Source organism: Trachemys scripta, chromosome 23, assembly GCF_013100865.1.
Source record: "Trachemys scripta elegans isolate TJP31775 chromosome 23, CAS_Tse_1.0, whole genome shotgun sequence".
NCBI classification, from domain to species: Eukaryota; Metazoa; Chordata; order Testudines; family Emydidae; genus Trachemys; species Trachemys scripta.
The window spans coordinates 2,421,409-2,435,671 of record NC_048320.1 but is presented as its reverse complement, the minus strand read 5'-3'; the positions used below and the strand labels follow the sequence as shown (position 1 = coordinate 2,435,671).

Sequence of the window (14,263 nt, the reverse complement as noted above, 5' to 3'; positions counted from 1 at the left end):
CTGCTAATGCCCCAGCGTCCCGCCCCGCCGACCCCCAGCTCTGCTAATGCCCCAGCGTCCCGCTCGACCGACCCCCTGCTCTGCTAATGCCCCAGCGTCCCGCCCCGCCGACCCCTGCCTTCCAGCCCTGCCCCTCAATCCTCTCCTGCAGCCCCCTGCTGCTCCCTTCTCACCCCCACCTTCTGTACCCCCAACATCTACTCCATAGGACCAGGCTGAGCCCCCCATGCTCGGTTCACTTGTGACCCAAACTGGGTTTGAGCCAAGGCCTCCCACAGGCGGCAAGCGCCCTCCCTCCACACGTGTCAGGCACCACGCCTTCCGCTCCTCCCGGCCAGGTCGGCTGCCCCAGGCAGGGGCACCCCTGGAGCCAGGCTCCCTGGTCGAGGGTTGATACAGGGGCCTTGGCTGGCAGGGGAGCCCATGGTAAGTTCTGGCTGCACCTTGGAGGAGAGCAGCAGGTCTCCGAGCCAGAGCCTCCCCCGCAATCCCGCAGCCCCCACCCACGCCCAGCGCTGCCATTCTCCACGAGCCTGGGCCCTAATGGTGCTTTATTGCCACTGAGGCAGTTCCGTGGAGGTGCCCTGTGGCCTCATGGCAGGAGGGGACTGGTGTGCGGAGCAGGGCTGAGAGCAGCCGGCCCGGGGGCAAGACACTCTCTGTGCCCTATCTGTTAATTCAATGGGATCCCAACCCCGGGCCCTCACCCCCCAGCCAGCAGTGTCTCCTGGGGCAGGAAAGGCCACGTCAGTCTGACACCTGCCATTCCCAAGCTCCCCGTCCCATGCAGACGTGTGGCACCGCCCAGGGGCTGGACCCCTCCATGCTGAAACGCTGGCACTGAGCCAGTGGGGATCCCCAGCACCTCCTCCAGTCAGTGACTGGGAGCCAGGCTGAGACCCCCCAAACTCACCACTTACATGGGTCCCCCAAACCTCCAGGGCACCCAGCCTGGTCTTATCCCCTCCAGCTCCAGAACAACGGGGTGCCCAGCCTGGCCTTGCCCCCGCTCAGCCCCAGATCAATGGGGGTCCAGCCTGGCCCTGCCCACTCAGCCCCAGATCAATGGGGTGTCCAGCCTGGCCACGCCCGCTCAGCCCCAGATCAATGGGGCACCCAGCCTGGCCCTGCCCCCCCAATTCCTAGATCAACGGGGTGCCCAGCCTGGCCCTGCCCCACAACCCACTGGCCCTTACCACTCTTGGTGTCGAACCTCCAGGCTGGCACGCTGGTGGCCGTGGTGGCGCTGGTGTCGGGAGGCAGCGGGATGGACAGGTGCACGGGGCCCGACAGCTGCACCTCGGTGCCGTTGCCCGTGAAGAGGTGGACGCTGACGGCAGCAATGGGAACCAGCTCCAGCCAGGTGCTGTTGGCTGGGAGGGGAGGGGGCCGTCAGAGGGGCTCACTGCTCCCCGCCCCGATCCCTGCTCCCCCCAGCCTCTCCCTTGTCCCCTCCCCCCAGCCCCATACCGCTGCCGTTGCTCTCAGCCCCGATGAAGGAGGGAAAGCCCCGCATGTCGTGGGCCCCGCTGGCGGCCGTCAGGGAGGCGGAGAGCTGGCTGTAGGTGGAGCTGCGGGGCAGGCGGGCCGCCTTGCGTTGGAACTGCACCCACGGCTGGCTCTTGGCCCCTGCAACAACAACGGACGTGAGGCACCAGGCTCGCCCTGCAGGCCCCTGCCCTGCCCTGCCAGCCGGAGCCTCGGCGGGACCCCAGGGTGCCCTGGGCCCGAGCCAGCCTCATGGGCTCTGGCAGCACCCATGGCTCCATCGCAACCCACACACAGAGGGCAGCCTCTCCCCGCCCCTCCTGTGTGCGTGCCCCTCACCTAGGGTTACCTACGTCCTCTTTTTCCCGGACATGTCCAGGGGGAATTGCCAAAAAGCCGAACATGTCCGGGAAAATGGCGGCTCTGCTCCTCCTCGACTCTTCGGCTCTGTTTAAGAGCCGAGCTGCCCGAGCGCTATGGGCTTCAGTCAGCCCCCTTGCCTCCGGACCCTGCGCCCCCAGCCGGGCACTTCCCCTCCCGGGCTCCGGCGGCAAGGGGTCTGCCCGAAGCCGGTAGCGCTGGGGCAGCCCGGCTCTTAAACAGAGCCGAAGAGTCAGGGGAGGAGCAGAGCCTCCAGCCGCGGCGGCTCTGACGCTGACGGGCAGGTGCGTGGCTGGCGGGCAGCTTGCCCTCTAAGGGGTGGCAGACAGGCCGCTAACGGGCTTCGGACGTCTCACCAGCTGCAGTGGCAGTTTCCTGAGCCCCAGCCAGCCAGGAGCGGGAATCCGGCCCTGCCAGACAGACAGGCCATGCCAGCCACAAGGACACAGCCTGAGCCTTGGTGGCATTCGTCCCAGCACACAGGCGAGACTACGAACGCACGTCCCGGCCCCAGAGCCCCTGGCCACGCACCCTTGGAGGGCATGTCCACCCCCCAGCAAGAGGGTAGCAGGGGCACGCAGGCTCTCGCCCGCCACAGCTCCAACACCAATGTCACTGGGGCATAAAATCAACCATCTCCCTTCTCCAGAGCCCTCCCTGCCACCTCTGGGCTGCGTGGGGAGGGACATGGGCAGGCCAGGCGCTGGCTGAGGGCCACAGCGACCCAAGCTACCTGGCCCATATGCCCCACCTGCTGCCCCGCAGGGTAAAGCCCAAATGGGCAGGTTCAGACACCCACAGGCCCCTCCTGCTCTCCCAAGGGGCCCCAGCTCCCAGCACAAGGCCAGGGGGAGCAGGTAACATTTGGTGCTGCAGCGCCTCTCCCTGGTGAATCCTGGAGGCAGGTGGGGTCTCCCCCATTGTCCAGGCAGTGGGGCAGTGACTTGCCCCTAGGTCCCGCGCAGGCCAATGGTACAGCAAGGAATAGAACCCAGGTGTCCCGGCTCCCCATCACCTGCTCTAACCACACCCTCCCACGCAGAGGGGAGGGGCTGGTGGGTCAAGGGCCTCACCTGGTGATCCCAGCAAGATCTGCACCAAGTCCTCATAGAGGATGAGGGTGGCGGGCCGCTCCGGGAGCAGATACAGGCTGACAGAGGCATACACTGCAGAGGGACCGGACAGACACAGGGTACGTGAGCAGCAGGCGAGAGGCATGGGGCACAGCAGCTGCAATGCAGTGGGGCAGGGCGGAATGGGGCATGTGTTGCGGGGAGGAGGGGAGCCTGGCACCCACCCATGGAGCAGGGAAGCTGGCTCAGAGCAGACACCTGGCAGGACATTGCTAATGACCCTGGCACCTGACAGAGATGGATGGGCAGCTGAGGGGACAAGCAAGGGGAAGATAGGAGCCAGGAGCAATGTGCTGTTAACTACTCTAGCCCCTCCCGGCAGGGGGCGCTGTGGGGAGCGGGGCAGGGTGCTGGCTGTGGGGGGAGCTCCCAGGTACCCCAGCCCAAGCAACCGTGCGGCCAGGCTGGGAGCTGACACGTCCCGGGGTTGAGTTTGGGTCTCAGATCGCAGCCCGGCCCACATGGCTGCAGTCTGAGGGGCTGGGGTGGGACATAGGCTGGAGAGAGGGAAGCCCCTGTCAGAGTCACATCATGGGACAGGCACAGCCCAAAGTAAAAACAGCCTCCCCGAAAAACAGGGGTGCCACAGCCAACCCCTCCCAGTGCAGAGCAGAGGGAGCTGGGGGACAGGGGGCTCTCCTGGGGTGACCCCCCAGTCACACTCCTCCAGCTCTTCCTAAAATAATCCAGGGTGCAGCAGCTGGGGGCGGGGGGGCCGTCTGTATAAATAGCCCAGCTCTGCTAGCAGCGCCGAGGGGTGGAGCAGGGAGGGCGTCAGACAGATGGTGCCAGCTACAACCCCAGGGGTAGCTGTGCTCAGGAATTACACTGCCCCAGCACCCAGTTCTGCCCGGGGGGATGAGCTGGGGACCCAGCTGGGTGCAGGGGGGATCCCGCACCGGAAGATGGAGCTGGCGGTTGGTACCCGGGGCGGGAAGAGTACGGGTAGCTGCTCTGGTTAGCTGAGTAACAGCTCGCTCACATGCACCCGCTGCCCCACACCCACTGTGCCCCTCCAGTGTGGGACAGTACCCGGTCTCATACACACACCTGCCCCCCCCGGTACCCCCCCCCCCCCCCCCCCCCCCCCCCCCCCCCCCCCCCCCCCCCCCCGCCCCCGCAACCCCCCCCCCACATGCCTCCTCCCGGCTGCACACATGTCCCCACCACCACATGCACTCCTGCCCCTGGCCATGCATCTCCTCACCCTCCCCATGCACACCCCGCCCCACTGCTCCCCCCCCAGAGGCCGCAGACACCCCCCTGCCCATGGTCCCCCCACGTGCACAAACGTAGAGCTGCAGCTGGGGGCACTGATGCCCATGTGAGGTCAGCCCACTGCCTGCAGTAAAGTCACCCCTATCGACCCCATCAGCAAGCGGCCCCACAACGCCAGCCTGTCTGCGCCTCATCAACACGCGGCCTGTAGGCAGCCGCTGCTTGGCACAGAGCCCAGGCTCTCCATTGGGTCCCAGACACCACCACAGGGACGGGGGGGGGGGCAGGCAGGGGGGCACCCACCACCCGCCCCTGCAGCTCCTCCCTCCCCCAGAGCCCCACACTAGGAGCAGGTCTCTGTCCCCTCAGCCCCATGCTCTCCCCAGTGGGTGTGTCTGCCCCTCTTACCCCCAGCAGCCCCTCCCGGCTCCCGTATTATTAACCTGGTGCCAGCCCTGATCCCCCCCACAGTCCAATACACCCCATACAGCCCAGGGGCTGGGATGTGCCCACTGCCCCCCCTCCTCCCTCTGTTGGCTGGGGGTGGGGAGAGCCAGCTAAGGGACTGTCCCCAAAACCCGGGCTATCTGCAAACTACCAGTCCCCAAGCTCCTCAATCCCTCACCCCAATGCCTGGTGCCCAGCAGCGGGGCAGCACTCACATGGCAGCTTGTCGACCCGCCAGGGCACAGAGTTGGTGACGAAGCCGCGCTTGGCGGCGGTGACCAGGATCCAGGTGCCCAGACGGTAGCTGACGGGCAGCATCCCGACGCCCTCATGGTCTGTGGAGCCTGAGGCCAGTGACGTCTGGTTCCCATACACTTCCACAGCAGCCTGGGCCAGCGGGGAGAGGTCGCTGTTCTCATACACCTGGACTTTGATCAGCACCTCTGGGGAGGGGGAGAGGGGTTAGGGGGCCCAGGCCTCTGTCACAATACCCTCCCTGCCTAGAGCCAGCTGGGCCCCCAACCCCACCCAGCTCCAAGCACAGGCCAGAACCCCTCAAACCCCCGCTAGAGAGAAGCCAAAGGGTGGCCAGGCCAGGCGAACCCCGCTGTGCCAGCCCCACGAGCAGCACCTCCGCTGGGGCTGCCCCTGGGTGTGGGCAGTACGTCCCTGCCAGCCCTCCCCAGGCAAGGCGTGTGCAACAGCACTCAGCCCCTGGCCAGCTTCAGCCAAGAGGGGCCCAGCGGATCTCCGATAATCTCTACACGCCAGACCCCAGATGGATCAGAAGGACCTGGGCCGAGGGCGGCGCGAGCTCCCAGGGTCCCCATGCAGCAGCAGACACTCCACGGAAACTCAGCACTTTCAGGGCCCCCCAGCAGCAAGAGCAGCTTTGGAGCCACAGGGAGGCTGGCGCCTCCAGCCCTGCCCACCTGGCTCTGGACCCCAGCCCTCAGGGTGGGCAGGGGGCCCCAGGAGCCACACCACCTGCACCTGGACCGGGGCTGCCGCCCTCAGCCTCGCGTGCTCCACGGCTGGAATTCCGTCTGCTGCAGGGTGCCTCTGAGCGGGATGGCATCGAGCCGGGGCGCCCAAGGGGGTCACACCGGACGGCTCGCCAGGCTGGGCTGTTAAGGAGCTGGACGCAAGGCGCCCTCTCAGGTTTGGTTCAGCCCATGGTACAGATGCTGGGTCAGCATTTCAAATGGCCCCAGCTGCTGGGGGTCCCGATCCGTGGGGGCCTTTGCCCCCGGGGTCAATGTGGTTCCTGTGCAGTCAGGCTCTGAGCACAGATCGTTTGGGGCGGGGTGGGGTTTCGAAGGCACACGAATCAGTGCTAGCAAGAGGTACCAGGCCAGCAGCTGTCCCGCTGGGGAGAACAGGAGAGGTCAGTGTCCGTCCCCCACTGGCTGTTTTATTAGTGCCAATTGCCATGATGCTTTGCTATGGGCACTGCCCCCAGCGACTGGTTACGTAACCTGCCTCGTGTCCCCGGGACCACCCCAGTGCCTGCTGGGCTAGCTCTGTGCCCCATATGCCCCATGCACTGGGGAGTGGCTTTAAATTGAGACCTGAAAAGCCAAGGTCCCACCCGCTCTCCGTGACTCCCAGGGCACTGTGCCAAGTGCAGGATTTGCACCCCTTCCCCCCGTGCTGTGCCGTCCACCCCAGCGCAGGGGTGGGAGGACTCTGTGGGGACTCTGGCGCTGGGTCTTCTGGACCTGCCAATGCAGGACAGACCCAGGCCACCGGGACGAAGTGGGGGCAACACCAGGTGCTGAGATTCCCTCTCCAGATAGGCTCTGGGTTTGAGCGCGGCTGATCCCTTCCCAGCTACTGCGGCCAGAAGGGGCCCCAGAAACGCTCAGTGGAATAACCAAGCCAAAGCTCTTCCATACATGCTGGGGAGCTACGTCATGGCTTCGAGGCGTTGGCAGAGCTGGCCACACGGAAAGGGGGAGCCAGACCAGAACCCCCTCCGGCCCCACCAAGGGAGGGAGCCCCCTTCGCTAACACCACGGGTGCTGCTCTCTGGCCCCGCTCCCAAGCAGCCTTTCGGGGGCTGCCATCCTCTGCATGCACAGCCGCATCTCTAGAGCCGGTTTCCCAGCACAGCCCCCTCCATCCCCGGTGATTTTCCGGCTGCAGCCCTCAGCCTCAGGCAGCCAGCCCAGGTTTCCGAGAGCCAGTTCCCATCACCCTGGCAACGACACCATTCACCCCCGGGGTAGGCTCTGCCCAAGTGGGGCACTCCCAGAACAGCGGGCGCTGGACTGATGGCACAGCGCTCAGCACGGCCCTTCCCCCATTCAGCAGGAAGCAGCTTCCAGGGCCAGGCAGGCACCGCTGCCAGGGGTTGCCATGGCAGCCACAGGGTAGCGGCAGGCTCCTGTCTGGGGGGCCCTGGTTCCCCTCACCCGAGCCCCTGTGCCAGCGCCCTGCAGCAACGCGCCCGCCGAGCGTCCTCAGCCAGCCCCAGGTCTCCAGCGAGGGACAGACGCCCACACCGTGAGGCCCTAGACTGCAAACCCCCAGGCTTGGCCCAGCCCCACACCCCAGGAGCTCGCACCCCCAGGGCTCAATGTAAATGCGGGGCCTGTTCCGCCCAGACCCACCACCCTCCCCGCAAGCTGCCTCCCCCCGGGGTGGGAGGGAGCCAATCGCTGGCACAGGGTGGGCGCAGGTGCCCCGAGGAGCCCCCCGCCCAGGAGCTGCCCCAGCCTGCAGCACTGTCCCAGCCCTAGCTCCTGGCAGGACCATGTCTGGAACGTTTCAGACCATCCCCGGAGGATGGGGCCTGCCACCCAGATGTCGTATTTCTGGATGACACTAAAACCAACCCAAAACCATAGCACAGCGAGGCTGGGGTGTGACCCCAGGAGCGTGGCACCCAGCCCCCTTGCCGTTAAATCCAACAGCGGGTGCGTTATTGAGAGATGCAAGACTGGCCACTCGGCAGTGCCCTGTTTCATTTGGCCCGTTGGCATCCCAGTGCAGGATTTGCACCCCTGGTTAGTGCAGGGAGCTGGGAGCCAGGCTTGCTGGCTTCTAAGTACAACATTCAGGGACAGGAGTGTGCTCTGGTGGTTAGATCAGGAGACTAGGAATCAAGACTCCTGGGTTCTACCCAGCTCTGCGCCTCAGTTTCTCCATTTGTCAAAGCAGAATAATACTGGCCTACCCTGGGAGGGGCTTCAGCTGAAATAGCTAGTTTGCAATGTGCTCTGCATTCCTCAAAGGGAAGTGGCTAGAGTCAGGACCCAGGGGAGTCCCTTGGTCGCCCCCCATCCCCACCCCCAAGGAAATTACCAGAACATACAGGAGGGGCTCTCCACCTGCTCACACTAACCAGCACCTGGGAGGCTAATGAGACCCCCATCTCAGGATCAGAGCCTGGCACCTTGGCACCCATCCCAGCCTGCGATCGACAAGCCCCCAGCCTCCACTCACCCCCCTGAGCACAGCATCGATCGACGCCTGCCTCTCCCAGCCTCGGGGGCCTGGATGTGAGGACATTCACATCTCCCTCGCCTGGGCTCAGAGCCGTCTCAGTTATGGAGTCCAAATGCCAATCGATTCCCAGTGCTGTTCTATTAACACACATGCCTGGAACACACAGGGCACCCGGCACCCTCTTAACACAACCAGCGCTGGCTCGTGCTGCAGGGCCCTCCACCAAGGCCATGGCAGAGCCCCTCAGACTCAGAGTGGGAGGAATCAGCCCAGACCAAGTCTCACCCCACCCCATGGCTGGACTGACACATTCAGACAGCAAAACGTACCCCTAATTTCAGCAGTGCCTGTCACCAGCCACGCCACAGGGCCAAGATGTTCTTCTGCGTAATGTGCTCTGGGGGTTCTTTCGGGGGAGCTCACACTGGACAATCTCCGAACCATGCTGCTGTGACCCCCCCCATATGACGCTGTGGCATAGGGTCAGCCAGCCCCAGTATTTCTGGGATCAGCCCATTTTAATTGGGTGACCCTGTGGCCCCCACATGTTGCACCCGGGGAGGTTTCACCCCAACGCACCAAGGGGGGGTCTGGAAGTTAGGACTCCTGGGTTCTCTCCCAGCTCTGGAAGGGGCAGGGTCTAGCGGGTTAGAGCCAGGGAGCGTCTGAGAGTCAGGACTCTTGGGTTCTCTCCCCAGCTCTGGGAGGGGCGGGGTCTAGTGGGTTAGAGACAGAGGCTGGGAGTGGGGACCCCGAGTTGTATTCCTGGCTCTAGGAAAGGGTGGCGTCTAGCAGTCAGAGCTAGGGGCTGACAGCACCACGATGCCCAACACCGCGGAGGCGTCTGTAACCAACCCCAGGCCAGTCTGTGGACCAGCTGCGAGCCCTGCTTGCCTGGGAAAGCCCCTGGCCTCCAGCCGAACTTGCTGCAAAGCCAGGTTCGCTCGGCAGCTCAGCATCCCGCCCGGGGACCTCCAGCTCCAAAGGCCAGAGCCCAGCTGGGTGCAGCCCAGGGAAAGGGCTCAGCTCCACTTGGGAACAACAGGAACCTAGACCCAGCAGTGGGGGGGCTCAAGGGGCCATTCTGACCTGCTGGGCCGGCACCGCTGATGCCCTATGCACAGCCCAGATCCAGGGGCCCGGCTCAGCCCGCACTTGGGTGCGTGATCCAACTGGGGAGGGGGGCAGGGGAAGAGTCCCTTGAGGGGCAGCAGAACCCAGCCCCCCACGCCAGCCAGCCTGCGGTGTCTGGGCCCAGATGTTCCCCAGATGGCTAGGCCGTTCCATACCAGGAATTCTAAGCAGCTGGTGCTAGTGACACATCCCGTCAGCCGGGGCCTGGGGCAGCCGCGCCCGAGGGGGCGCCGGGGCTCCCCCACCCCCATGCATACCAGGAACAGCCGGACACATTGCAAAGGTGGGGTGGGCTGGGGGCCGGTGGCTGGAACGTCCTGCAGCCGCATACCACACACATACCCGTGGCAGCTGTCAATTGCCCAGGCAGTGGTGTCAGGAGCCGGTCACTCACCGAGGGGGGGGGGGGGGGATCTCTCCTGAGCATGGGGACAGCAGAGCCAGAGCCACCAGCCCCAGGGCTGTGCCCGGCATAGCCCACCAGGCAGGGCATCAATCCCACTCGTCAGTTACAGCCACAGCTTGTGGACGCTCCGCAGGCCCCCCCTGAACCGCCCTCATCACGCTGCGGGGTTCCCGAAGGACCAGGCCCATCCCCCGTTGCCAGCGGCCCCAGCCCCACTCCTGCTGGGATGAGCCCGCACCCTGGGGGGGCAGGGGTTGGCGATTGTCGTCCCCCTCCCCACACACACACTTTATCACTCCCCTGGCTTCCTCCCCTGCACCGTCTGGCCCCTCCTGAAGGGTGAAACAGGCAAAGCCCAGGGACCACCTCCCGAAATGGCCCTTTGCGGGTGCCCCCCCCACAGATCTGAGCCCTGCTCCAGCTCTCACTAGCCCCACCGCACGATGGGGAAACTGAGGTTCAGGGAGGGGGCATGGCAAAGGCAGGGCGAACCCAGGAATTGTGCCTCCCCTCTCCTGCACTGAGCCACTAGTGCACCCCATCGCCCTGGCTCCCTATGGCCCCTGCTCTCACAACTGCTCTCCTGCCAGACTAGGGTCCGGTAAATCCACCCATGTGCCTGGGTAGAGCCCTTGGGGATGGCCTGTACCCCAACACTGCAGCCCCAGACTGCACCACCCACCAGCCTGCCTGGAGCCTGGGCTCACGTCTGCTTTGCAGAGCGAGGCAGTGCCAGTCCCTGGGGGTCCTGCCCCCGACCCCAATGCTGCATCCCCAGAGCACCACCGCCCTAAGGCCAAGCCGCACTGCAGCCCCTCTCCCCACGCCAAGTCTCCCCCATCCCCCTCCACGCCCCCAGAGCTGCCCAGCCCCTTCCGCACTGAGCACGATACTGATCCCCAGGGACGCAGCAGCCTCTGGCCATCCCCCAGATGGTTGCCCCAAGGAACAGGCTGGGCAAAAACCCAACAGCTTCAAACACCGGGAGCTAAGAACAGCTTTATGCTGCGGCCAGACTGGGGCCCAGGCGCTGCGCAGACCCCGCGAGAGAGCGCAGAAGAGCCCCAGCAAACAGACAAGGCAGAACCAAGGTGGGAGAAGGAAGCATCAGCTGTACAGACGCTCCCCGGGTTACACAAACCCGACACACAAATCCGCACTTATGGAAAAAGCTCCGTAAGCTTTTTTTGAGGGGGGGTAGGGGGTGGGGTGTAATTGTCGGGTGCACATTCCCAATGTACGCAAGGCGTTCCGAAACGGAGCATCTGTACTAGGAAAACTGAGGCACAGGAAGATTAAGGCCAGAATTTTCACGAGTTCAGCACCCAAAATGCGCCCCAGGCGCTGAGCCTTTGAAAATACGGCCCTACAGGACATGGTGCCAGCAAGCAGGACATAGATCCGACCACCTGAGTCCAGCCCAGTGCCTTCCCGCACCCCTTCTTATCCTTCCCCCCCTCCAGCGTGTCCCCACAGATCCACACACCCCAGCTAAGGAGCGGTCGGCCCCTAACAGTAACACAGCAGAGTCACAAGTTGCATGGCTAGCTGTAGGGCCAGCCTGAGCCCTGGTGGAGGGGCACCCACTCCCTGGGATTCCCCGTGTGCTTTGCTGACTGAGTGGAAGCCCTACAGCAAAGGAGGGGCCAATGGCCCATTTGGAAGGTGACCTGGGCATTTGCAGGGTCCCCCAGTTCCAGTTACGCCACCCAAAGGCAGAACCAATGAACTGAGGCCAAAGGAGGAGATTGCAGCTGGATGAACTGCTGTGCACCAGGCAGTGGCTGGGCTCCACCTCAGAGATGCTGCATTTCAGCACATGCATGGGGACCAGGGCAGACAGAGCACCCAGAGCATCTCCCCAGAAGGAAGCCACCCTCAGGGGAGCATCCAGGCACTGCCAGCCCCGCTCCACGCAGCATCTCCACCCCCAGATCTCAGAACATGGCACCTCGGCAGAGAAGAATCATTTCACAGGGTGGGAAACCGAGGCACAGAAGGGTGGGGCCCCATCTGAGATCACCCGGTGTGCTGGTGGAAGGGTCAGGAACAGGCCCCAGGAGCACTGATGACCAGCCCCGTGTTCAATCTACCTGGTCACAAATGGCCGGGTTCACAGAGCATCACTGAAATGCAGCCGCCTCTGGTGCAGAGCGCGGCTGCTGACAGACACACAGCCCAGCGCATACCAGCCACATGCTGCCAAGGGCTGGGCAAACACATCTGGATTCAGCAGAACAACGTGGGTTTGAAATTCAGGCTGGACCGTGAGCTGCTGAGCGGAGGGCAGACTCCCCCAAACACAGGCAGTAGTCACCCCACAGTCCCCCCCAACCTCCTCTCACTAGGGCCAAAGGGACCCACTCCCTTGGCATGGGGAGTCCAAGCAGCCTTCACCCTCCCGCCTGGAGAGCTTACAGCCACTGCCACCCCTGCCAGTTCCCTCCCCATGTGAGGCAGTGAGCACCTTCCTTTTCCAGCGTGCCCCCTGCCCCAGCTGCCCATGGTGTTGCCATGATCTGGGAGGATAGCAGGCAGGGACAGACAGCTGGGCCAGGCCCCCATGGCCTGGGGGGCGGAGCAGCAGCCCCAGTCACCCAGAGCACATGGGGTGCCTCCGTCAGGCTGAACTGTGGACTGAATGGGGTTAGAAGCAGCCCCGCGCCCTGGAGCCAGCTCTTCTGTGCCATGCAGGGCCCCGGGGGACAGGGTGCCCAGCTCCCAAAGGGCGAACCGCTGGGTCTGTGGCTCCAGCATGTCTGGCAGCCCCAGCCCAGAGATTGCACCCAGCAAACAGCAGCCAGCGCAGGGGAGGGGCACACAGGTTGCACGGCACCTGGGTCCCCCACAACACAGCACTGAAGGGAATCCCTGGGGGCATCGATAAACTGGAACATCCGTGCTGGGGGCCACCCGGCCCCACATGCCCAGCAGGGAAAAGTGCAGACCCCAGCCTAGGCAAAGAGGGCTGTGGGCAGGGCAGCGCCCTCACCTCTGCAGCTGGGCCTGGAGAAATCAGGGGCTCCTCTCCCACCACTGGTGAGCTGGGCTGGGTGGAGTGAAAAAGCAGAGTGTGGCAGCAGAACAGGGAGGAGAGGCATCAGCTGAATTGGCCACGGGGCCCTGGGCTGGGATAGCAGGGGCTGCAGGTCGGGAGTGAGGGGCACCGGCAGAGCTGGGGGGAGCCCAGGACTGGGATAGCAGGGGCTGTGGGTCGGGAGTGAGGGACACCGGCAGGGCTGGGGGGAGCCCAGGGCTGGGATAGTAGGGGCTGCGGGTCAGGAGTGAGGGGCACCGGCAGAGCTGGGGGGAGCCCAGGGCTGAGACAGCAGAGGCTGTGGGTCAGGAGTGAAGGGCACCGGCAGAGCTGGGGGGAGCCGAGAGCTGGGATAGCAGGGGCTGTGGGTCAGGAGTGAGGGGCACCGGCAGAGCTGGAGGGAGCCCAGGGCTGGGATAGCAGGGGCTGTGGGTCGGGAGTGAGGGGCACCGGCAGAGCTGAGGGGAGCCCAGGGCTGGGATAGCAGGGGCTGTGGGTCGGGAGAGAGGGGCAGCGGCAGGGCTGGGGGGAGCCGAGAGCTGGGATAGCAGAGGCTGTGGGTCCGGAGTGAGGGGCACCGGCAGAACTGGGGGGAGCCCAGGGCTGGGATAGCAGGGGCTGTGGGTCGGGAGTGAGGGGCTCTGGCAGAGCTGGGGGAGAGGGGCAGGGCTGGGATAGCAGGGGCTGTGGGTCGGGAGTGAGGGGCACCGGCAGAGCTGGGGGAGGGGGGCAGGGCTGGGATAGCAGGGGCTGCGGGTCGGGAGTGAGGGGCACCATCAGTGCAGTGGGGCGGAAGCTCCCATGACCCCTGTCTGGCTCCAGCAGGCGCCAGTGGCTCCTCAGCTGGCAGGGACCCCTCCCAGCCTGTGCTGGGTTTGGTTTGGGGGCCAGAGTGAGTCCCTGGGGGCCAGGGATTGTCTCTGGAACGGGTGCAGGGTGGCACTGTCACTGCAGCAGGGTGGCACTGCCCCGGGCAGCCCTCAAGTCAGGGCTGAGGGGTCTCCATGCCCCCCCCAGGGAATGTAACCCTGTCTGGCACGCAGCCTTAGGGGCATTTCTTGTTGCTCTGGCCCCCCCAATGGGATGAGTTGGCCCAGGGCAGAACTGGGGGGGGGCAGCGTGAGGGGCTCTATTGCGAGACCACATGTGGCCCCCGCACAATGGCCACAGCCCCTGCTACCCTCTGTGGGGCTGGGTCCCAGCTTCTCTGCCCCCTTTCACAGCAACTGCTGCAGCCTCCGCAGGAGGAGGGTGGGCAGAGGAGCCAGCGCCATGGCAACCGAGGGAGATTTGCCCCACCCCCGTCCGCTCAGAGTGCAGATTCCCCCACCCCCACACTGCATGACCCCCACAGATCCTGGGGACCAGCAGGGCCTGGATTCAAACAGCTCCCCGCCCCGCCCCGCAAACAGGCTGGGCCTGGAGGAGGGGAGGGCAGAGAAGGGATAGAAGGGTACCGGGAGGGTGGGGGGGAGAGGGCAGAGATGGGTACCATGGGTACCGCGGGGGGGGGAATAGGGCAGAGAAGGGGGAGGTGGGTACCTGGGGGGAGGGGAGAGGGCAGAG

At 65.1% G+C, this 14,263-nt stretch overlaps 1 protein-coding gene across 1 annotated transcript in view; it reads right to left on the bottom strand.

Annotated features, from left to right (window-relative positions):
* FAM171A2 (family with sequence similarity 171 member A2) overlaps positions 1-14,263 on the bottom strand; it is a 31,974-nt gene that overhangs the window by 14,039 nt on the left and 3,672 nt on the right. The window contains exons 2-5 of the mRNA XM_034755967.1: positions 4,883-5,110; positions 2,943-3,035; positions 1,471-1,629; positions 1,197-1,373 (exon numbers count right to left, since the gene is read on the bottom strand). Of these exons, the coding sequence (XP_034611858.1) occupies positions 1,197-1,373; positions 1,471-1,629; positions 2,943-3,035; positions 4,883-5,110 (657 nt within the window). The remainder of the gene's footprint in view (positions 1-1,196; positions 1,374-1,470; positions 1,630-2,942; positions 3,036-4,882; positions 5,111-14,263) is intronic.